The sequence below is a fragment of the Geospiza fortis genome, unplaced genomic scaffold (genome assembly GCF_000277835.1).
Source record: "Geospiza fortis unplaced genomic scaffold, GeoFor_1.0 scaffold108, whole genome shotgun sequence".
NCBI classification, from domain to species: Eukaryota; Metazoa; Chordata; class Aves; order Passeriformes; family Thraupidae; genus Geospiza; species Geospiza fortis.
The window spans coordinates 1238517-1264405 of NW_005054439.1; the positions used below are offsets into that span (position 1 = coordinate 1238517).

The 25889-nt window shown below is 38.1% G+C and overlaps 1 protein-coding gene across 1 annotated transcript in view; it reads right to left on the bottom strand.

Moving 5' to 3' along the window:
- The window catches only part of TNS3 (tensin 3), a 131717-nt gene that overhangs the window by 54169 nt on the left and 51659 nt on the right, over nt 1–25889 (bottom strand). Inside the window, exons 14-15 of the mRNA XM_031062176.1 lie at nt 24256–24360; nt 3–1199 (exon numbers count right to left, since the gene is read on the bottom strand). Coding sequence (XP_030918036.1) covers nt 3–1199; nt 24256–24360 — 1302 coding nt within the window. The remainder of the gene's footprint in view (nt 1–2; nt 1200–24255; nt 24361–25889) is intronic.

Below are 25889 nucleotides of genomic sequence, written 5' to 3' on the forward strand. Positions count from 1 at the left end.
ACTGTTAAGCTCTTCCATGTGTGCATCAAGGCTGATGAAGTAATTTACTTGATCTCTGTCACTGGTGAGAGTGTTAATGTGGGTTGGGATAGGTTCAAATGTAGGGTCTAACTCCAAGATCAGCCTGTTCAATTGTTCAATGGACTGATCAATATCCAAAGTTGGAGAAGCTGGCAAGTGCCCAGCATTTTGTCCTAGATCCAGGCCATTTGTGTTCCTCTGAGGCATTGACCTTGACTTAAAATTGTCAGCACTTTCATGTTCTTCAGCTTCTGCAGCACCCAGCATGCTTCCTAGCCCTCTCTGCACAGCATCTCTGCTGCTGGAGCTACGTGTTGGAGCATCTGGGACTTGTGACTGTCTCTGGACACCGCCCAAGTTCTCCACAGTGTTATGAATGCCAACCCTAATTTCATTCTCTGGGGCAAAACCATATTGGTGAGCAGTGACCATCTGCTGCTGGCGTACCCAGGTCTGAGTAGAGTAGTTACTTGGGCCATAGGCTTGGGGATGGGATGACATAGAAGGATTCTGTTGCAATTGTTCAGTTGACTTTGGCTCAGTGCTTCCAAATGACCTCTCAAAGACAGAATCCACACCAATTCCCAGGTCTGCAGCAAAAGCATTGTGATGCTCTTCCCCAGCATTACTTCCAAAGCCATCTGAAAGAAGTGAGTTTTGACTGCTCTTGTGGCAACTGAAGTTCCCTAGGTGGGTGGAATGCTGCCCTTCTGAGGAAGACAACGTCCCAATGCTGTCCACATTGTGAAGGTCATGATTAGGCATTTCATCATCCAGAATATCAGTCTCCCTGTCCTTCATTTTGGTGACTTCATTCATGTGAATGTCAGCTGGCACTATGTGGTGAGTAGCACTGTACTTGTTTTGAGCATCAGTCATATCCTTGGCAGTGCTGACAGAATCCTCTAGACCAAAGCCACTAAGTAGCAGGTCCAGTTCTGCCTTCTCTTGTGGGCTCAGACCCCATCCTGGGACAAGGCGTTCCTCAGACTTGTCTGTTCTGATGGAAGCTGTGGAGCGTCCAGAATCACTACTGACAGACAGGGTATGATCACTATGATCAGGACTGCCTGTAACATGAACACCCTGAGCAACACCAGGGATGTTGCCGTCTGAAGAGCTCTTCTTTCTCACTTTTGCATACAGACTGCCATCAATGGGACCTTGGGTATGCAGTACTGTGGAGATACAAGTAAAAAGGAAAAGGAGAGATAAGGACAAGGCATTATATAAGGGCTTTGACTAGTGTCATGCCATAAGTATTGTTAACACTAATGGTATTGTTTCTGCAAAACTAAATCAACTCTGTAACTACAGCACATACCAATGACCAATGACATTATCTTCTTTAATTTCAAAAGACTTTTCTTGATGGAAATACAATATGCCATTTGTAGCTCAAGATCAAATAAAATGCTCTCTTTTTATTCTGTTTTGAGTGCATGATTATGGCCCCACAAACTCTTCATACTAATTTAAAGAATCCCCCATTACAGTAATAGAAATTTGAGAGTATCTACTGTGCATTCCATTCAGAGCAAGAATGGTAGAAACCTACCAGCAATACTTGCCTTATGTATATATATATATATATACACTTAGTCCATTTTTACTTGATGGTCTGACTATACTACAAAGAATAATTTTCTCTTTTTCTTGGTGATGCAAGGAAAAGACAAGTTTTTAATCAGAGCTGCAGTCCTTGGAATATACATAAAGCCTCTTCACAAAAGAAGGCACAAGTAAATGTTAAAAGCATGACATTTCTACATATATGGAGGATCTGGTATGCATGTCATGTTTTTGTTTCAAAGAAGGACTAATGAACTTAAGTGGCAGCCTCCATAGAAGTAACTATATTTGCCTTACTCCCATCTAACACATCACACCTAACACATCACACAGGTTAGACCAACATGAGGTTAAAATATGGCTACTGAATTTTTATCCAGTGCTGAAAACGAGCACAATTCTATTTCTCAAGGAAAGTTTTAGGAATAAATATGTCTAGTGTCTGTAAAGCCGAGAAAGTAAAGTGAGTAGTTCCACTTTAAAATGACTTAACATTCATTTACTAGAATATTTATATTAAGCAGATATTTCTGAAAAACTTTTCGTACTCATAGTCTGAGAATGGTTTGAGATTAAGTAAATTAAACCATTACAATTTAGGAACAGGCAGACTTTTCTCAAAGGTTACCATCAACTACATCTGTTGTAGTTCCAGAATCAAAAGCCCCATGGAGAGCCCAATGCATTTCAACATCAACTCTACCACACATTTTCAAAATATATGTAAAATGGCATCATGATCATGAACTTCCAAACTAGGAAACTTTTCTAGGCAATACCCATTTAGAAAAAGCATTATGCAGAAATTGTACTCAAAATTATAATTAATTCATTTGTCTTTATAATGGCAAGAAAAGTGGTCTGGTTGGAAAAAGTTTTGGGGACAAACCACTGACAAAGTTCCATCAGTTAAAATACTTACCTACTAAAGGTTATACGATAGTTTTAATAGATTTCAGCTAAAGTAAAGGACAATCTTTTACTTTATAGGGTCTAGGAACTATTATTTGTCTGATGTTGGTTTTAAAAACAGCACATGCAAAACACCAAAATACTCCTTTTCAGAAAAAGTTATCAAACTGAGCAAAAAGGAAAATAACTCCTCTTGCTGTAAAATTTCTCTGTGGATCAAGTGTAAATTCCTTGTTGAAAAGGGCTGCTATGCATGAGGCTGAATGTCTGTATACAATACTTAAAAACAATATTTTTGAAAGAAGATTTATCAAAAATACAGCCAACAGACAGTTTCTCAGGCTCTTTCATGCTGTGATTTCTCATAAGCTCCCACAATCTTCTAGGGCTAAGAGGCATACTTGGTGTTTCATGTGAAGTATTTTGATAGAGTTACCACAATAAATTGCAGGATTAAAAAACAACAACAACAACAACAACAACAAAAACCAAAATAAAACCCAACAAACAAAAAAAAACCAAAAAAGCAAAAACAGAACTAGGAGTAACTACTTGGTGGGGTTTTTTTACTGTATGCTTGGTTTTGAGTTAAAAAACTAGAAAACAATAAAAAACCCCACTTTGTTTGGAATAGTTGTATATCCTGACAAAACACAGACTTGAAAACAGGTCTGAACTGGAATGCAGTGAAGTAAATACAGAACTAGTACATAGTAATGTAGTAATTCAAATTATAAAGTCTTCTTGTCTGACTGTTCTGTTACTCAAAACTAGGCTCTATGCCTTAAAAATGCTAGTCAGACTAAATACTGTAGTGGGTTGACCTTGGCTCTCATGCCAGGTGCCAACCAAGCCACTTTATCAACTTCCCTTCCCAGGGAACCAGAGAGAAAAATAAGGTGGAAAAGTTTGAGATAAGGCAGTTTATTAAAGCAAGAAAAAAACGAAAGTTTGCGTGCATAAGCAAAGGGGGGAAAAGTGATCTCTACCATCCAGCAGAGAGTAATGTTCAGCCACTTCCCAGAAAGCAGGACTTCCACACAAAGCGGTTGCTCCAAAAGGCAGACATAGCAAAATAACAAATACCCCCATTCCTCTTCCTTGTTGCAGCTTTTATATCTGAGCTGACATCATATGGTATGGAATTTCCCTTTGGTTAACTTGGGTCAGCTGTTTTTACCTAGTTGGGTCTCCTTCCAGGGTATTGCCCACTCTCAGCCCACTTGATGGGAGGAGGGGATGTTAAATTGTTAAAAGAGACAGTGCTGATGGTGTGCCAGTGCTGCTCAGCAGCAGACAAAACACTGGTATATTATCAACACTTTTCCAGCTACCAATGCAAAAGCACAGCACTGTGAGGGCTCCCAAAGGACAATTAACTCCAGCTCAGCCAGACCAAATACAATACCTCACACAAGATCAAACATTCCAGCATGCAGATTTGGTTCTCCTTGCAGAAATGGTAAGTACAAAAAACCTGTCAAATTCTCAAGTACAGCCATGGAAGTAACAGAAAACCTTTGTGTATCTCCCTCTCTTAGCCCTTCCAGTACCATCATACATTACCATACAAGCATAGTGGCAGAAGTACAGACAAAAAGACAAACACACTGACAGTGGGCTACTGACCCAAGGGTCTTGCGCATGTGCACTCTGTAAGATTCAGAGATAACCCTGTCCAGTACTTCTTCCACTAGTACAAAATTATCAAATTTATTTGCGCCGGCAGTTTATATACAAGCACGAACGGGACGGGACTACTGATGGATGTGTCGGAACCGTTTATTTTCCAGAATCTTTATAATACATAGTTTTGCCTATGCAAAGATCCTGACAGTTCGCATCTAGGCAGCAAGCCAAAGAAACTCACTTGTTACAAGTCACCAAATACTCATCTTAACCAATTACACAGAGAGAAAGCATATTGACAGTGATTCTATCCAATCAACATAAACACATGTAGCTGGGGTTAAAACAATACTTGCTTGTTCATTTATAAGAAGACAAAGCATAAAACCCTATTCATAATTTCAACCTTGCTATAGAAACTAATACATAGCTCTATTGTTCTATTCCTCACGTCTTCACTACAGCTTAACAAGATGCATCAGCAATATCCATAGCTCTGCTGCACTGAGGCCTGTCTGTTTTACCACAAACCTGAAACCCTCTAACTTTATAGATTCCTACATTATTCTGCATCTTGCTAGGAATGCTAGGCAACCCCAAATATTTGAGGATCTTCCAGCTGTAAATTGTACAGCTTCTACTCTGAAGAAGTGACACAAGTACAGCTTACTAAATATTTCACTTAGAAAAACAAACAAACAAACAAAATAAAAACCCCAAACAAACAAACAAAAGCAAAACCCACAAACAGAAAATTAAGTGCTGCATTTATCTGTTAGTATCCCTAATTTAGCCTTAGCCTTAACTACTTTAGAATTCTCAGATAGCTTTTAAGTAAGTTAAAAAGCTTTTAAAAATAAACAACTTTAATAAATAAATAATAAATAATAATAACTTTAAGAAATAAATAACTTTAAGAAATAAATAGCTTTTAAACTTACTTAAAAGCTATCTCTCCTGGGTAACCAAAATTTTATTATATACCATATCTATCTGTGCCCAAGATTGTAATTGTCTCCTTAAGACCCAGTTCTGTGTCTGGAAACAGTGCCAGAGGTTGCCCAGGTTTCTTTACAAAGCTGAAGCACCCAAGCCAGGTTCTCTTCTCCCTGGTGGCTTTTGCTCAAGGCAGAGGCTTCACTTCCTCAGAGGTTGTTTCAGGTAGATTTTTCTGGGCTCACAAAAATAACAACTCAAAAAACTGAATTTCACAATCAGAAACTGTTTTCGAGTAAATGTTGCAAACTCTGTCAGCAGCACAAAGCCTGAGCTAGTCCCAGGGCTGGGTCACCCCACATTGATGCTGGGACACCATTTTAGGAAAAAGAACATCACTACTGAAAGTCTGGTTCACTACCAAGTTTCAAAAATCCTGTTATAGATGGATAATATGACGATTGGCTCTCACAATTAAAGGATGAATATTGTGTGCACGTTAATAGAAGTTTTGTTGATGTATGGTTATGTTATTGTAGTTTGTTGTTTGGACACCTTCTATTCTCCCCATAGTCCCCTTTCCCCTCCACTGTATTACTGCCACTGGGCAGCCTTGGTTGTCAGGGTTGTAAGGGACATGTGGAGGGAGACCGTGCACATTTGTCCCTTGCATATATATCCCTTGCACATATGTCCCTTGCATGAGGCAGTTGGGAATGGGGAACACCTCGCCTCCAAGGAAGTTGCAAGAAGGTTTCCACCAATGGATAGCAAAGAACAGTTGTGGCAGACTTTGGGCGGGGCCAGGGTTGCCTGATGCACCACCAGGGGTATAAAAGGCAGCGCAGCCATTTTGTGGATGAGCCCCTGGCAGTCAGCTAGACTCCCAGTGCTGTCCCTTTTTCCTTATTCAGTTCTTTGTTGTGTTGTTGAGGTTTAATAAACCTTTGAAATTTTAAAGTGAGCAGTCGTTTCTCACAATCCCTAAAGCAATTTCTGGAAATAATGGCTTCCCAAACAGAAGTCTCACTGATCATAAGTACGATGGCGAGCCTGACAGACATGACTTTTGATATTTACGCTAGAACTTGAGGAGCCATATTATGTGTCTACAAATGAAATGTGAAACATTAGAGTTTGGGACCTGCTGATTTTTGGCTCTAAATTTAACTATTAATACAATATTATTAGACTTCACAAGAAAACAAGCCTGATTGTGGGTCAAAATAATTTATTTGCAACTAGACAATTTGCTCTAATAGATAGCTGCCTTTTTAGGAACCAAAAAAAATACCACTGTGCATTATAAACAGATAAGAAGGAATGAAACTCATAGCTGAACAAAAATCCAGCTGTTCCTGAGGAGTCTGAATATTTAAACTTGCAGGTTCTAATTATGAAAATAAAATGTGTATTGCAAATATCAAAATTATTTTCTAATTTGCACAGCTGAAGGAAAACATTCTTAGATTAATTTCAAGTTTTTAAATTTAACTATCATCATAGAAGATATCATAAAACAGTTTGGGTTGCAAGGGATGACTAAACATCATCTAATTCAAACCCCCCTGCCATGGGCAGGGACACCTTTCACTTGACCAGGTTGCTCAAAGCCCCATCCAACTTGGCCTTGAGCACTTCCAGGGATGGGGCATCCACAATTTTTCTGTGCTGCTTGTTCCAGTTGTCTCTCCACCCTCTACTTATTCTTTATATCTCATCTAATTCTCTCCTCTTTCAGTTTAAAGACGGTCCTGTCACTACATGCTCTTGTAAATAATCTCCCTCCATTTTTCTTGTGGGCTCCCTTCAGGTACTGGAAGGCTGCAGTTAGGTCACCCCTTTTTTCCTTTCTCATTTCCAGACTGAACAAACCCAGTTCTCTCAGCCTTTCCTCACAGGGGATAAGGAAAACCATCCATCCTTCCAGACAACTTGGTGGCCTCCGCTGGTCTTGCTTCCTGTGGTGGGGACCCCCCATAGGTGTATGAAGCACTGCATGTGGTTCTCGCCAGAGTGGAGGGGGTGAATTACCTCCCTCACACTGCTGCCAACACTGCTTTTGATACAGCCCAGGACACATGGCTTTTCTGGGCTGCCAGAGCATGTTGCTGAGTTGTGTCCAGCCTCTCAACCACTAGCACTCCCAAGTCCTTCTCAGCAGGGTGTTCTTGATCTGTTCATCACCTAATTTGTATTGATACTGGGGGATGTCCCAACCCAGATGCAGCACCTTGAACTTGGTCTTATTAAACTATAAACTATATATATAAAAACTATAAATATATACAACCATAAATATATAAAAGCTATATACATATATGGTTTGTTTATTCATAAAACTAGGACAAATGAACTATTCAAATACTACAAACTTACAAAATACAAGGGTTTCTAGTCGTTCTTCTATTATATAACATCTTTATTTCATATTCTACCTTTTTCTTAAACGCAATTTCAGAATACCTTTGCACTAAGACGTTTAGATTTCGCTTTACCCTGGTCTTCATCCATGTGTTTGCCAAAAAGGGTGATACCCAACTTAATTGAAAAAGTAAAGCTATGCATATAGGCAGGCAACAGTTTTGAAAAAAGAAAATGAGAAAACATAATAGCAGTGCAAAATTTCATTCTTTACACCTTGCTAAGTAATGATTAGCACTGCAGAGGCCTTATAAATTCAATATCTGATCTCCATGCATGACTCAATCCCTGCTACCATTTTTCCAAGGAAGCAACACTTTAAAATGCACAGTAACATAGCTGTCAAAAACCAAGATTGCAACAGAGGTGACCTAAGAAATGCTGGAATTTAATTAACTAAAGGGGCCCACTTTCTTTCAACCTGACCACTCTTCCCAGGAGCTGTTCCAGCTCTCTGAACTGCCCAGGCTGAAGCCCAATAACATTCTCATGCTGAATCTGAATTACACACACACACTAACTGATTCTCCTAACTGAAAATCTTAGAGCAAAGGTTATGAGTGTATTTACACTCCTCTACCTGATACACAAAGAGTACCTTATTTAAAAATTATGACCTAAAATACTAACACATACCAAATTTAGTGACATCCTTCTAAGCCTGTGTTTTCCTGGCACTTCTCTTCTTGAAATCCAAATATCCAAAGGCAGGCTTGTGAATTAAAAATATTTCAGTCTCTAAGCCTTTTGACTTGTTCCCACAGCTATCCGCTGTCCATTCATCACTTGAGAAAACATAACAAATGAAAGCCAGCTAGGTAAACTCATACACCACAAATTCAGCAAGAGCTGTTCTGATCCAGTCCACCTGAACAAAAAGAAGATGATTGCAAATACACAGATTTTTTCAAACTGTACCCTTGTTCATGTTGCAGCAAGAAACATTATAGAAGATCTGTATTATCTTTTATCAACCTCATAAATAAATATTTTTACCTTCAGGCAAACCCGGACAAGTCCTGAGCGGCATTCTTTTGAAGTTAAATTATTTTATGTGTGCTTGTCTTTTCCTTTCTCTCTCTCTAACAAAGACAGGCCTTCATTCCTTACAAGCTCTCCCTCTGTACCTCCTACAAAATCCATAGAGAAATACATGTGGTTTGTATTTCCAGCTCTTGGAACCACAACAAAGCCACTTACATCTTTACTAGGCATGACCAGGAATTTTCTGCAATAGTCAATCAGTGGCATATTTACATCAACTAATATTCTCTAAGCAAAACTCTGCACATAGGAAAATCAAAGTTAGGGCAAACCCCCAAGCTTAAAAAGGCCAGAAATGTCTCTACTCCTGCTGTTTGAGCTGCAGCCACTGTTTCTGCTCCTGGAGGTAAGCAGTCTTGCTAAAGAATCGTGAGACTTCTATCAGCCAGAAAAAGCAAATGAAAATGTAAACACAAGGGAGGAGCCAGAGGACGCAATCATGTTCAATGAAATCTGAACTACTGCAACAAAGGAGGAGTGGAAAAAACTTGGCTGCAAAGGTAATTCCGTCTACAAGCTATTCCCTTACAGTGGTTCTTTTCACATTCTGTTTCAATATCCAAACAAAGCTGAGTGAATTTCAGTTTCTAGATCACTGACATAATTCTTCCCAAAATAAACAGCTGCTAGAAAAAGTTCTTCTCCTGCACTGACCAATCAGGCTAGACACTCATCCACATCTTCAAAAATTTGTGTATTGCCAGAATTCTCAGGCAAGAAAAGCTTTCTGCTTTCTGTAGCAGTAACACTTATTTTTATCTAGCTGCTGCTGCTCTCAAGCTCCCAGATCCCAGAAGGCTTTACTTTCTCCATCTCTGGAATGAATCACTTCAAACTAGGGGAAGTGAAGCTGTTAGTTCCTCCTTTACTAACAGCTATATCTCACCACAGAGCAGTCCACAAACTTCTACTCTAAATGTAATTCCAAATGTACAAATACATCGCTACCAGACAGCTGTGTCCTGGACAATGTTCATTGTCTATTGCAGGGACTGTCAGCACTTGAATGACTTGTCAGTTGAACAAAGGATAAAAGTGGTTCTTGCATCCCCAAAATACATCTACCTGTTCATTGTTTATGTAGGAGTTAAAAATTAAGTTCAAAGCTAATTCAGAAAGTACACACTTTTTGGTTCAAGTGTTGCTGTTCTTGCAAATCAGTAAATGGTTGCACATGAAACAAGTCAGAACTCTGATAAAAGACACAAAGCACACAACACACGCTATACTGGCAGTACTTTTCCAAAACCAGAGAACTGGGATGATCCTTTGGAATGATACAGAATTGCTGTTAAATTTGAAACCTCCCACATTTGCCTCAAAGATATGAAAAGAAACAGAGAAGTATATTAAAAACTCCTAATGCAAACTGATGAGTCTCACTTAAGATGCAAATTTAGTTTTAATCTCACTGCATTTTGGTCTTCTGTGACGAAAAAATCCCAATTGTTCTCCTTGCTTCAATTACAGGCCTCTTTTGTGTGGTAATCACATATCCTCTGAACAGAGAGTGAGACACGATCTCCCAGGATTTTCCTGAGAAGCTGTAAGAAAGCTCAGAGAAAAGAATGAGAAACAATTCTTATCTTCACTTACTGCACCTTTTGTTGTGCACATGTGAATGTGTTACAGAGATTTGTTTACCAAAGGGTGATTTCTTAACTGGACACTGGTCATGGTGTTTGGATTGATGGACCAATTGGATCTGTCTGTATCAGACTGTCTGCAAGGGCAATGGGTGGTACGGTATGGTATGGTATAATAATGAAATTGGTCAGCCTTCTGCAATCATGGAGTCAATGTAATTATTCCCTGTTCAGGGGCTCGCTGCTACAATACTTCTGCTCCTTCATAAGCTTGAACTGCATGTACATGCCAGTGATTTTGGACCATTAACACTAAGCATGCTTGAATGCAGGCTGAGGCTCAACACTGACACCTGCACCTACCTAGATTATGAGAAGAAACACAGACAACATAATAGCATCACTCCATAAATTAACTTACTCTATGGATAAGTTTACCTGAGACAGATTCATTCAGACAGGTCACCATGCTGCTCAAATTTTATTGTTCGAGATATAGAACAATATGGTGCTCTTGCTGCTGCTCCATCACAAGCATACTTTGGTACAACCACTACTTAAACCTATCCATGGATGTGTTTAGAAAGATGTTCTCTAACCATACCACTCAACCAATTTTGTTTCCCCAGTTATCAGTACCAGGCCTCCTGGGATGCATCACCTTTTTCAGTACTGGGTACTTCTGTCTGTGTGCACATTTCCACATCTGAGGTCAATTGGATTACTGGGTTCACCAGTCTGATCCACTCCAGATATAGATTTAAACTTTGTAAGCAAGGCTACAAGATACTCCTCTTCAAAATTTTTATGTGAACTGTTGCAAGTATAGATGATACCTGGACTGGTGCAAAGTGGCAGAAAAGGGTCATGCAAATGAACCAATCACAATGTACTGATTAAAAATTTGGGGAAAAATATATGGATTGTGAATCCGTGTCATCTTAGAACCTGGCATTGTCCAGTTGTAGTGCTTTCTGCAATCTGGAGACCCAGAACTGCATTTAGTGCAACTCCCAAACTGTGACATAAAAAGTAGGTAAGTAGGTCCTGATTACATAAATTGGTTCAAGAGTGTGAGATCAATTTCTGATTCATAAACATTAATCTGGCAATCCTTTAATAAGTTTTTAAAGAGCTTTTAGAAAAATATTATTTGATGGTAACAGAATTTAACTAGAAAAGAAGGAAGAAGGTATGAAGTCATCTATCACTTTTTTCCTTAACCTAATCCAAGCAAACCTGATATTCATACATGCATTTCATTTTAAACAAAATGAGTTTTCCAACATGAAAGAGCAGTACTTAGGTCATCAGGAAATTATTTGGTTTGCTAAGTTTCTCAAGTCCCTGAGTATAACAGAAAAATAAAGGAGGCTGAAGAAAACAAGGCGTGTTATCACAAAACCAAAATGTGAACAAACACTCTGAAAGGAAAACACCTGGGATTGTTGTTAGTAAAATGCTAACAAACAGAACACACAGGATCACATGAAGTCCTTAAACCTTGAATCTTGAGAAGCAGAAAAGAGGACGTCTAAGACCCAACAGAACATTTATCTGTGCAAAGGTTAAGATGAATTTTGCCAGTCAAAAGGATCACATTTGTACTTTAATGTTTTTACAACTACACTGGAGCAAGAAAAAACTGCTTCACAAAGTACAAGTTTCTAGACCAGAGGCTAGCTGCTGTTCAGCCCGTATGGAACATGGGCAGAGTCATCCTTAGGCTCATCCTTAGAATACTACTGTAATTTATCATCCCACTTTTGCCCACCTGGGATCAACAGAAAATAATACTTGTTCCACAATCCGAAGTACAAAGAATAGACTGATACATTTACAACTGTCGCCCAATATACAGAAGCTACTGTGTCATTTTCATTCTACTTCTGCAAAATTTTTTCAGCTATTTTAAGCAAAGACTCAACTTGAAGTACCTTGTGCTTGGATAACCAGCAAAAGAACAATGTAACATCACAGTACAGAAATGCTGCCACAAGAACAAAACACTAAGTAAAGTTTAAGGGTATTTCAAAGTCACTAAACTACATGAAACTATCTCCGTTTGTTCCTATCAAAAACAAAGCTCATCTTCAGGAACACTTCAATAATTTGCAAGTGCATACTCCAAATGCTGATGTTCAGAATCCATCATTTTTCTTTCAAACAGCTGAAACAGCACACACACCATGAGTCATGGCATTTTTCTTACTACACTGCTAGTCTTTCAGCAAAAATTAGTTATGGTCATCAAATATAAAGCAGCAGAAAAACACTGATGGCTCTACATGGTTGCGGAAAACTGTACAGAACCACACTGAAAGGCTTAAAGTGGCTGTCCAAAAGGTCAACATAATGAATTTATTCCTTTCTTTATATATGGAACATGTAGTTCCAGAGTATTGCCATTTGTAATAAAATTGCTCCATCACTCCATGGCACAATAAATTCATCTTTAGGTGTTTCTAAACAAGTACACATATCAAAAAAGGAAGCTCAGGTACACATATGTTTAGCAGAGCTCTTAATTTTCTAACTCACTAATTGAACTTAAAGGATTTTGCACTGGGACTTGTCATTTATTTTCAAGGATTAGAGGAAAAGTACAAGCAATATGGGGTAACCTTATATTGTGGATGTGACAGTCTGGTCAGAGAGAGAGAAAGCTAAATAAGTTTTCCCAGAATTGGCCTGGGAAGCTTTAGGGAGCTGGTGATAAACAATGATCACCAAATATTAAAAACAACCTGCAGATGGTGTTTTTCTAATAATCTGTTCTGCTATTTTTCTCATAAGATTGTTTACAAATGCGTGTCTTGTTAATTAGCCAATCATATGAAATGTATTGATTAAATGACCAGTCAGGTCCATCTGTAGTGAACTAAGCTATAAAAGAAGAGAGGATGAAATAAATGAGGCTTTTTTGCCTTCTGATCCGACTATGCGTCATCTCTGACTCAATGGTGACATTATATGATAATAATTATAGTATTTATTTCTTGTAAAAAAAAGTTTGAAGATGGTCTACACACATTCAACATAAGCATACACTAACATAACAAATCGTATATTTAGTGGAAAACTTATACTGTACCTAAATGACTTAAGAACAAAAGTTCTTCATACAAAGAATAGTTTATGCGTATTTACTGAAAGGAGCTCATGGAATATACTGACACAGAAAACTTTAGATGAATTTTAGAAGTTTAGCGAGTTCCTTAAAAGGGTAACAGTTTAGGCAACATGCTTCAAGGTTCAAACAAGACAGAGAAAAACATTATCTAGCCATACCACTTGAGAGAGAGTTCACTGCTCTGGGCCATCTCAGAAGCTGTACAGACCCTTCTACCTGGAACTCCAAGAACAGAGAAAATGTAAACAATGAAAAAGGGATGTAGTAATGCAACTTTTACTTCCACAGCTGGAGAGAGCATGTCAGCAGTAAGAAATAGGATTGGGTTCTGACAAAAAAAATTTCCCTCTGATTACTGAAAGTTGCCTCCATCTATTCAGTCTGGAAGGAGTTTGAACTAGTGCTCTTCTTCAGCATTTGGATTCTGCCCATGTTTGAATGCAGAATCTAGAGCAGGTATGATAAATATGAAGGTAGACCTGCAGTCTACCCCATCTCTCACTTTCCTCTTGCTTAGCAGTCTGATCCAAAGCTTTCTGATGTCCAGGGAAATCTTTGAAAAGAACTTAAGCCTTAAACAAAAGGAATCACAGATTAATATTTAACACTTAAGTGAAACTGCTGGAGCAGGGATAGAGGTGTCCAGGGATCAATTTGGATAACATTGGATCGCTTTCTGGGATCAATACATGATAACAAATTGTACTATCTCTAGTAATGCTTCCCTTACAAAAAACAAGCAAAGCACTAGAGGTAACTGCACTAAAGGCTATTAATATTATGTGTACAGCTAAAATTCTTCTGTCACTTAAAAAATTTTAATCTCCTGGTTTGGAGGAATTTATTTAACCACAATTTACTGTCAGAAGTGTCTGTGGTCCATAGTGCTAAGAAAACACTTACAGAGTATTAAGCTTTACTCTGTACAGACTACTGAACATAACAGGCACCTCTTCAAAATCCAGACATTAAAACCTAAAACTATGGGACTCAAAAGGGTGAGTCTTTTATTATGGTCTTTTCCAAAGTCAAGGAAAAAATCCACATATTTGAGGTGGTTGTTCATGTACTAACACCATCTTGGAAACACATGCAAGGAAATAAAAAACTTTTCTACATATCAGTATTTGTAGAAGATGCTTCCTGCAGAAACCTTTCCAGGAAAAGTCCTCAGTTCTTCCGTGAGTATTCAATGGTAGAAACTTTACACATATTGTTTAATTAACCAGTGTCCCAGACACTGTCACAGACAGTTACAGGATAGTCCAAATAAATCTCAGCATGATAAATTTGCTGAAAGAGCCCTCCTTCAAAAAAACCTACTTGTCATAGAATCAAGCCTTCCTGACCAAAGCACCTTCATAACAAAAGAACACATTTTGAACAAGCTTTATAATCAACAGAACAAACTTGCCTATGGGGAGAAAAGTGTGAACATCACAAAATCATTATCCTATAAAAGGAGTGTTACAGTGGCCAGCTGAAACCACCAAGCAGGACCAAGAGAGTCACTGGAAAGAAGTCTAGCCAAAAAAGGAAAGGTACATAACGTTAAAAGACCAGCAAAAGGGCAGAAATTACTCTCAATCAGAACAATATGATTACTTCAGGATTCACCAGAAAAAGGATTGCTATTGTTTCATGGTGGCCTAAAAAAACCTGTCTCTTGTTCTGTAAGTCTTCCCAGAGATTTGTCATTTGACATTCATAACTTGGTTATTAATTTGGTATCTTAATTCAAGTTCATTCATGCACATGCAATGATTCTATAACTTCTTACATAATGTACAAATGGTATCATGACTGATAATGCCATCTATTCACATTTCCTTTGTTTACTAGAGTAAACACTCACATATATATGACGCATAAGGTAGTTTAGTGTATGCATACCTTGGTGCGGACACAGAGTGGGGATTTAATTGCTCCTCCTGGTCTTAGGAAATAATCAAATCCTGATTTGTACTAAGACATTTTGGAGTGTTTCTTCCTTATACTTTTAATCTCTGATGCTACCATGCTAATTTTACTCTCAAGCAAGTACAGTGTTAAAATATATCCAATACCTATAACATCAAGAAAGTTATTTTTCCTTGTCTAATGAAGCTAAACAGGTGGGATGCCCTATTGCTTTCAAAAGAAGGAGGAAGAGTTGTCCAGGAAGCAGGTGCAGGGAAGGAATACTCCTGTGGCAGAGGCTTGCCTCTGATGCCTTTTTCAAGCTTACCTAGAAACACAGGCCAGACAAAGTTCAAAGAATAAAAGCGGATACATTTAATAAAGGGCCTTCAGGTATATTAAGGGCAAGTGAAGCCTCCCCAAAGGGCTACACCCAAAATGAACAATGGTCATGAGTTTTTCAGACAGATATAAGTTTGGTCTATTTACATATCAGAGGTTAATCCTCCAAGCTTCAGGTAATGAAGTCATATTCCCCCCCAGTTTGCTCTCCCCTCAATTCACTTTTCTTTATACTTTTTGAGGCCTGAGGCTGTAGGGTGTCATTGAGTTTCAGGCCTAGAGGAATTGTTTTGTCTGACTAAAACATGTAGACAGTAGCTAACACTTTATATGGAGGTTAGAGTTATGCACTAATGCAGTACAGGATTTGAAAAATAAGAAGGCTAAAATCTGAAGGCATCACCTCTTGCAACTCTTTATTCAACCTTGTCCATTAAACAGGTTGTAAGATTGGGTGAAGCGACTTTTTCTGTTGTATCTGTACATGGGAAGAGATATTGATTTGGACATCAGTGTTTAAATTAACAACATTAACAACCATAGATTGAAGCTGACATGACTAAGAAACAGGCACATGATAAAAGATAAAGACAAACCTACTAAAAAAACCATATAAGCTGGGCAAATATAGACTTGGTTGAAAAAGCAGTGTTACATGGCCTCTAATGCTAGTTAATGCTAGTCTGTTGTGGTAGATTGTTTGGTTTTTAGTTGGGGTGGGAGTCCACGGGCTGCGGGGTTGGTTCTCTATGGGGACCTGGCAGAATCAGTCAGTGGGCTAGTTTTGAAGACACCTGGTTAAACCACCTAAAATAGCTGGTTAAACCACTTAAAAGAGCTGGTTAAACCACTTAAAATAGCTGAGTGCTCCTCTGTGGAAAAACACATTCAGAACCAAACAAAGCCTGAGAAAAGCTCTCTTGCTTCCAGCCTTTGAACAGGTAACTGTCCAGGCTGGCCCCTTCCTGGAAAGTCTGCCAGGCCCCATCCCAGCGGGGTGGCCAGGGCCAGCAGGACCAGGCCCCTTCCCAGCAGGACCAGGCCCCTTCCCAGCAGAGCCCATCAGTCCATACTACCAGGGGCCACCCCAACACCAGGAGCAACCAGATGGCTGGGATCAGCACTGGGAGTGGCCCCGCAGCCGGCACAGGGGGCAGCCTCGAGGCCAGGAGTGGCCATGTGGCTGGGACTGCACGGCCAAAATCAGCACGACTGGGGCAATGTCACACAGCTGCAGCTGTCTCGACATGGCTCACAATTAACTTTGTTTGCTTAGCTGATTTTAGCCTAGCTATGCTGTGGACAGAAGGACAAAAGCAGCGGCAGCAGTTTTTCCAGTGGCCCACTTGAAGAAAAGTCACAGGGTGGCACCATCAGCCAGCATGGCTTGCATAGTGCCAGCAAAGACCATGTGGTCAGCAGCGAGAGACACAGCACTTCCTTGATTGCGGAGCCTGTACAAGATTAACCTTTCAACACTGCAGAACTCTATAAAAACTGTTTCAATTGATAAAGCTTCAGAATAAACAAACCTACAAATACCAATTCTCTCCCAAATCAGGAAAAGGAAAGGGTGAAGACATGTAAAGAAAACAACATGGGACACTGAGGTCAGTGAAGACTGAGTCAAATTCTAGATGGGAGGAGATTGAGGAGATGCCTTAGTCTTGGACTGAAATTCTCTGCTAAGGCTATGGTGGAGATATAATTGATATATCAGACTTTATTTTTTCCCTGTAATTCATAGAATGCATTGGGGGGCTGTAGCATTCTAACTACAGCCATGAGCAGAAGCACCAGTGTTGAAATAAGCAGATGTTGCAGTAACTGTAATCCAAAGAGAAGCTTGAACAGAGAGAGATCAGAAACTTTGCCCCAGGGATGAAAGAAGAAAACCACCATTCCCAGAGATAAAGGAAGAGAACTTGTATTTCTATACTAAAACAGCTCATCCTTAAAATAGTATCCCAACAAGGTGAAATGACCCATGGTGGTAGTTATGAGAAAAAACTTCAAAAATGTGGGAGGGACTTCACGATTGCAGATTTCCAGGCACCTGCTGATTTGCTGTGACTTTAAAGCCACAAGAGAACTGTTTCGTGTGGAGAAGTCTCCATAGCATGGTAAGAGAGACTCCTCTTCCTAAGAGAACTGAAAAAAGACTGTTTTACAGGTGGTAAACTGACTGCAAGTCCTAGGTTTTGTCTCTTTACATTGTCAGTAAATGTAAAAGAAAGAAAAGAAGGCGTGGGAGGAAGAGAAGTGTTCTGAACAGAAGGTTTATTCTGATTTTCTTATTATATTTTTTGTATTATTCTTATTTCTTACAATTATTTTTTCTTTTACTTCTGTTAATAAAGTTTTTAATAAAGTCTTGAGCCTGTTTTGCCCTCCTCCTAATCCTTATCTCACAGCAGAAGATGAGTAAATAATTCTAGTGAGTGCACCAGTGAATTGGCCAGCACTAGACCCACTACATTAATCGGTGCATTGGCTGGGAAACTCAGAATAGCAGACCAAAACCACTACACTTAATTGTTGTTTCTGCCCAGTTTTTGAATCGAAACCACCACATAGCCACAGTCACATGTGTTACCTTCCTCCTAGTTTCTACTATCTGAATCTGCTGTTATGAAGAGAGAGGTCTTTTGCACAGTCTTACAAAAGTAGAACTGCAGAGAACATTTAAATGTCGCATAAACTACATTAACATCTATTAAACCACTCAAATTTCACCCTATGGTCTTTGAGTTTAGAAGCATAATGAAAGATTTTAACAAAGGGCTAGTGAATAAATCCTTGGGATAACAACACTGCCTATTACTGAGACAAGACAGAAATAAATTGGAGGACATTAAAATGCATTTTTTTTCTTTTGAAAGCAAAAAATTGACTCTGCAGTAGCTTGGAAGTATTAGACAAGTGCAACCTGTGCTTCAGATAAACTTGTGTGCTGTAAAAAACATTGCCAAGGGATGTGGAGGCAAGTGTTCCCAGAAATGGAAATACAGGTAGTGAGAGGCAGGAAGCTCACAGAAAAAAATCACAGGCCTAGGGAACCCTGGTTCTCATCTCTCTTGTCTTCAAACATAAGACTTTCAATATTAGGTAAGGTAGAACTATTCCTCTTTGGCCCTTTGCATTTTGGGGGAGATTCTCTTTTTATCTGAGCTAAGTTTAAACTAAGCAGAACTGGTAAATGGTACCTAAGAAAATCACTGTCTCAGGGCACTAAGTAAAATACACATAATTTCTCACTTCAGACATTGTCTTATCTACATAGTTATATGTTTCGGTAAAAGGAAAAAAACTACTTTTCAACAGAACTGGACAGGCAAAGTTCTGGAGTTCAGCTCAGCACTTAAGTGAACACTCTAGGCTTTCAATGAAGTGTTCAGTGTATCTTATTATATAGTCCTAAAAGAGACAAGAAAGTAACTTTGAATGAGTAAATCCTTTGAAAGTCTGGCCCCTGGCTGCACTTAACTGTTGGCTCCTATCTGACCTATGCAAAATACTATAATAATTTTATTTTTGGTAACCAAAAAAAACCCAACAAAGTCAAACACAACCAAAAATCCCAAATCCCCAAAGCATAAGCCCAGAGAAAATATATTCCAGACCAATCTTAGTTTATCAAGCACAAATTTGAAAACATCTGTGTGAAATTATATTTACTCCCTAAAATATTGAGGTAACAAAAATTTAAGCCACAGTACTGTTAAAATTAATGCTGTATTAATGAGGAAGGCAAAAGAGAATTGCCTGTTGCTGCACACTTAGAAATGAAACCTTGTAATCCTATGTTTCTATTCAATGTTTCTAACATACTAAAGAAACCATCTTATATTAATTTTTTTCTCTTTGTCAGCTTCATTATTAAGTAGACAAACGAATTTAAATTATATCTGTTAAAGAAAAGAACATACAAAACTTCAAGAAATAGAAGAATTACGTTTTCTCAAAGAAAAATCAATTAAAAGCAGACACTCCACAATGTTTCAGATACTGTTTCAAGCCAGCAGCGTTTTATAGTGTAAATTTGTCTATATTCTATAGGCTTCCCTATTTTTACTGTCAAATAGAGGGGAATTGTTAGAGGACACATTTTTATCCCTACATTCTACCAAATTTCTCTTTGCCTCAAAAGATACTGCATCCAACTGGTGACTAAAAACTGAAATTAACATTTATTCACTAGGAATTTGTTCTTCAGCTTCACTCATCAGAAATAGCATCAAAGCTGCCATTTTCTTTGGTAGTCATCTGCATTCCTGTAAAGTGACAAAACGAAGCAGTTTTGCCTCAACTTTTGAGTTTTACATTCTTGAAGGGGCCTTTGCAAGCGTTTAACAACATAAGAGGGCACCTCCCTACTGAATAGCTATTTACCTTGGGTTAAAGAGGACAAAAAAAACCTCAGTAAAAGTCAAACATCCTCTCTCATCATTTGACATGGGTGCATACCAAAATGTTGGTTATTTATTGCATACATGGAGACACTTCCCAGATAGTTTCCTTTATGAGAAGAAAAAAGCAGAAGCAAACCAGTTTATAAATATTTGTCAATTTTTGACTGACTGTTGTTGATTTCAGTCACAAAAGACTAGAAAATTTGGAAAGCAACACTCCTGAGACAGGAATTTGGATTCACTCAGCCCTACCCTATTTGGATTAAAAACATCATTTTTTTGCCAGAGCTGTTTCTGTTCTAATTGTCAAGCACCACTGAGCAAGCAAAGGTAATTTGCTGGGAAACAAACAGCAAGGCTTTGTTGAGAAAGAAATTTAGGTATCTGCTTTGTAAAGACTAAATCAAAGTCCTTCATCTGTCATTTTAAGCAATTTTAACATGCACATGTGCTTCTCTTTCCACAGACTAGAGTTGGAAGACAAAAGAGTGCAGGGGGTTTTAGCAGTTGTTAAAATAAGTGAGATGTCTTAAAATGGAACACTGAACAAGAACCATGTGCATTTCTGTTGCCAATCCACTTAATTCAGTTGAACCAAAACAAATACTATTTTGGCCAACAATGAACTTTGGGTTTACCAATTTTCTTTATTAAAAAAAAAATTAAATCCTGTATCTCAGGCAACTGAATGCCACACACACAAATGGCATTTTCTCTCTAGAAATATTTTAGTTTGCTATCAGGATACTTAGAATAGACTTGAGATAAAGCAGTCAGACAGTGCAAAAGGAAGAGTAGCATTCATCTGTGCTTCCAATAATTCACTTTTTCTATTAAAATGAGTTTATGTTCTTTAGCAATGTATATTATTTTAGTATCTTTTTATTTCAATATCTTTTTGAAATCTTATTTCATTTTCAGAACACTTGAGAGCCCAGGCTTTTACCAGGATCCACTGGCAGGTTTCATATAAACTGATGGTTATGCACTATGCCAAGTAATAATCCTGGAAATTATCACTGAGAGCTAAAAATAAATTCCTCAACAAAAGACAAATCAAACCTTTACCATTTACCTCAATTCCTCTGGTTTGGGGAGCTTTTTTCATTATTATTTGTCATTTCATATTTGAGAGAGATTTTGGAAGATACTACATGTGTGGCCACAGATATCTTGCTATTTTGCAGCAAATGAACAACCTTTTGTAAATCCATACGCATTTATTGTATGGTAAGTGACACTTTAAAGAAAAAAATAAGAGAACTCAGAAAGATCAAAAGTCATTTCTGTTCCTTTCTATCATAAAAGTCTTTCCTGATTTCAAAAACATAGGAAAAGCAAGACTTCTACACGGCAGTGGGAAGATCCGATTCTTCAGGTTCCAAATACTACACTTAAATGCATACTTTTACATCAGTGTAACAGAAGTCTCTGTGCTAATGTCTTGCTCAAGGAGGAGGAAATCTGATATAAATTGAAAATTAGGAACTTAATATAATTTTTCATCTATTATGGAGGACCACTTCCCAAGGGATCTGAAAAGAAGCAGTATTTATAAGAAGAAATGCAAATAATTTATTGCTTTCCAATTGTCAAAATTCCATAAGAATATTAAGAATGAAGGATAAAGAACTAAGTTCAGATAACAAACTGAATACAGCCTGCCTACATTCAACACCTATGTACACAATCTTATTAGCAAAGGATTCAAGATCATTTAAAAGGCAGTTGCTTGTCCATAATACTGTATCATGCCAGTAAATCAAGAGCCTTTGGGTATATTTTTCTTTTATCATGTCTTCCCATCCTTTGTTCTTTTGGTAATAAAGCCAAATAGTTGTACCATTTCAAAAGAGATATTACTCTCTTATTCACTTCTAATTTCTATTTTAACATAGCAACTTGGAAATACACATTCCATGCACGTATACCTACAAAACAATTCGTGTTCACAAGGCTCTGCTGTAGCCTTCCTGACCACCTTGGTAAGGAATTTCATGGGCTCACATTTTTTGAAATTAACAAAAAGGTGTATAATTGCAATATAAGAATCATCTGTCACACTAACATCTCATACTATTCCCACTGAAATTCCTGTGGGAAAACAGGTACAAGTAAAACCATGAAGACCAGCTTCTACATAAGGCTATGGGTTTAACTTAATGTAAAGTAGAACTGAAAAAGGTGCTCTATATATGACACTTCCTTGCATCTTAAACATATCACCACTGTTATGCACTTTCAAATGTGCCATGTATTGCACCTTTACATTTCTAAAGTACAGAAGAGATTCTCTCTCAGACTTCAGGATTACAGCTAAAGGCCTCATATTCTAAGGTTTTTGACTTTGATCACATTCTGGATGTGAAATCAGCATCTCCTCTTAGTGGTCTCTCACCTTAGAGAAAACTAGGATGCAATACACATTTTTTAACGCACAAGCATGATACTAAATATCTGCACAAACCCTAAAGAGAAGCTTGTCCTGGTGTTTATAAATCATACACAGAAAATGACCTAACTGCACTATATTTACCCTAAGCAGCAGACTAAGCTCAAACTTGTGTTAAGACCCCATCCTTAAGAGAAAAATATATCTGTTGCCTGTGTGTGTACTCCTCGTGATCTTTTGTCCAATCTATGCAGAGACATTTTTCTGCCTGCAATTCCATTATTGAATATCATAAGGCAACAGTCTGCCTCATAAATATTTACTTGAGAAAAGAATAACTATATACATCTAATCTTGTGGTATGTTTTCTAGCTTAAACTCAAGTGGGTTTTTTTGCAGATATACAATTAAATTCTTAATATCTATGCTATCATATCATATTTCTGGTCTATCTCAGGTAATTTAAAAAGTACCCTGCACACAAATTAGATATAAAAATCTATTAAATAGTACATATGACTTCTGAACAGCAGGCAAACAAGCTAGTTGTACTTGTAAATGGGCCCTGACCGACTCTTATCAAAGACATGAACAGCATACAGTTCTGTATCTTCCAACAGAGCGCTGCCTGCATGTTTATCTCTGCTTTCAACTTCCTGTATTGTTGTAGTTACCTACAATGCAATGCATGAGGATGGGAACGTCAAACCCATCTAGCTAATCAATCTCAGCAATTAAAAAATATTTGACATCAATGCATTGCTTGTTGAGGGCTAGGTATATGCAAAGGAAGGGGGAAAGGATGGCAGAGGGAGGAAGGGAAAGGAATCATAAATGATATTGAAACATCATGGGTAGGAATTAAGACATCACCTCCAGTCAAGATTCAGTCTCTCTGATGTTACTCCTAAAATACACTGCACAGTCTCATCCAACTCTGATGGCTCCCAATGGAGCAGTCTACCTGCTGCATAAAATGATTGTTCTCTTTCCACCATCTCTATTCTCCAGCTTTCTGCAGGTTAGAGTCTCCTGTGCATTAGGAAATACTCTTATTACAAGAGTGAGGCAGTGGTAGAAGGTCAAGCTCCCAGTAAGCTTCTGCCCTCACTGATGTGGTCATTAAATGGTCAATGCCAAATCCAGACTATAAAAATCAATTGAAACTGAACCTAGAGAGCAGCTACCTAAGTATCCTAGCTTCATGTGTCTCTCATTTGATAACAGGCAAGTTGTAAAAACAAGAACTTTGGCATCTATTCAATACCTTATCTCATGTTTTTACTTGTTAGAAGTCAGGTGTGCATGTGCACTGACATGTGCAGCCACAGGTGTAACATTCTGAGTCCTTACATGAAAACTACATCCATTAAAAGCACAGCATTCACTCAAGCAAAACATCAGGAGAGCATTCACACTGGAGTCAGAATCTGAAGGCAGTACTGGAGGTTCTCATCTTTTGCCATCTGATTACAGAAAAAAAAATCTAAAAAACCTGTAAACAAGTACATTTACAAAGGAAGATATGAAAATAGGCACATCCTTTACTGTTTGTTTATTAATAGCCTGGTGCATGTTCTGAAATACTCCAGATAACATAGTAACCAAAAGCTACAAACTCACCATATAATTTTGTTGTTCTTAAAATTCTGTATTAGAATTCCAAATAGAAGTTTTTGAACAAAGAGAAGAAGTCTCTAGGCAAATTTACAAGTAACTTCTATCAATCAGTTGTGTCTCAGTTCATTCTGTGTATTTACAGGAATCTCAACTACTACGGCTTTCTTTCCTAAATTAGAATCACTAATGCCAAATAGGGAAGGGTAGAAATCTACTTCACACATCAGTAAAGTGGCCTTAGCTTCAAGCAAATAAGGTCTCCTTTCTTCTTTCGAACACTCTGGAACTGTTGCAAAATGTTTTGCCCTGGTCTAATGTGACAAAATTACTCACCTTCCCCATCAGGGCTCATATTTTCATAGGAATCCCAGCGTATCAGTGGGTCTGATGTATTGTAATCAACTATTACTCCATGATCATTATGAAGGTGTTCACATCCTAAAATAAGACGTGTTTGAAACCAAAAATTATCAGTCACATATGTAATTATACACACACACATATGTACGTATGTAGCCTTCTGACAGACGTTTGCTCCCTGAATGGCAACACTCTATTCTGAAATGTAAGAAGCAGCAAAAGGGGAAGAAAGGTTTAATAAAACAGTTTAAAAAGAAGAAAAAAAGCTTAATTTATCATTTATCATTCAGAGAATTTTATCTTGAGTTTTTTGATTATGATGTAGGCTGATAACTTGGATCAGTCCCTAAACACAACTACCAAAGATGATCCACAAAGCCCTAGAGGGTCAGACATGATAAAGAGCTTCTGAGAATGAAACCATGAGTATCTATAAGGAGATGGTTCTAAAGGAATGATAAAATTAGACTTTGTAACAGATTTCATTCTAATTCATATAGATTATCATTCTGATACCAGAGCAATTTATCACTAAGGATAAACAGGAAGAGCTGAAAACTGTGACTTAATGTCCCTTCCAGTTCCCCCAAAGTGGCAGCTCTGCAGAATCTGAGACTAGACAGCTGGCTTTCAATGTGTTTTGCTGCATTTAAGTATGCTCTGCTGAACACACCTGGAATTTTCAGCAGTAACCCATGTTTTTGTGCCCTTAACAAGGCATTAAATAATGTTCAGGTTTTAAATGGATGCAGTGAGGAATTTAGGCATAATCCAGTGATTCAAAAGCCAAGCACAGGCATCAAGAATTCATGACCGTGAACTTGGCTTTGATACTGATACAAATCAAAGACTGTCTTTTCTGTCTAGATTAGGGAACAAAGAAATCGTGAGTTATCAAACCTTTGGTTGTGTCTACAAAGCAAGTCCTACTGTAAATTTTTCTAAAGCAACAGTATTATGCATATACTGTGACATTTAAAACAAAAATAGTTACAATTAGGACTAGAATGCTATGATCCTGTACCTTTATATGCAGCCTGGAAAAAGCCATCTATAGAGAGTTTCTGTGATGACATTTGTCACAAGGCAGATTTATAAACTTTATTATTAAATATTCAAGGATCTTATATTCTTGGCAACTGCATTCTTTCTTAAAAATATCACAGTCAGTTATGTTCTAGAACACTGTGTCCAGCTTCAAGCTACAGAATACAAGAATTATATTAACAAATTGAAGCAAATTCAGGGAGCATGACCAGGGTGCTCAGGACTGGAAGATACTCCCTGTGAGGAAAAGTGGAGGGGTCAGGGCTTCTTCAGTCTGGAGATGAGATGGTCTTGACAAAGAGCTGACAGCAGCCTCCTGAAGGCTGTAGAGGAGACAGCCAGTTTGGAGCAAGGCAGAAGGAAAAGAATATTTGAAAATTATTTGAATAATTTGAATCTAGATCAATTTAGAGTCAACATGAGAAAAAATAATTCCACTGTGAGGACAGTCAGACATTTAAATAGCCCACCCACTGAGGCTGTGATGTCTCAGTCCTTGAAGTTTTTCATTATTTGACTGGACAAAGCTCTAGGGAAACTGGTCTGATCTTACAAATGAG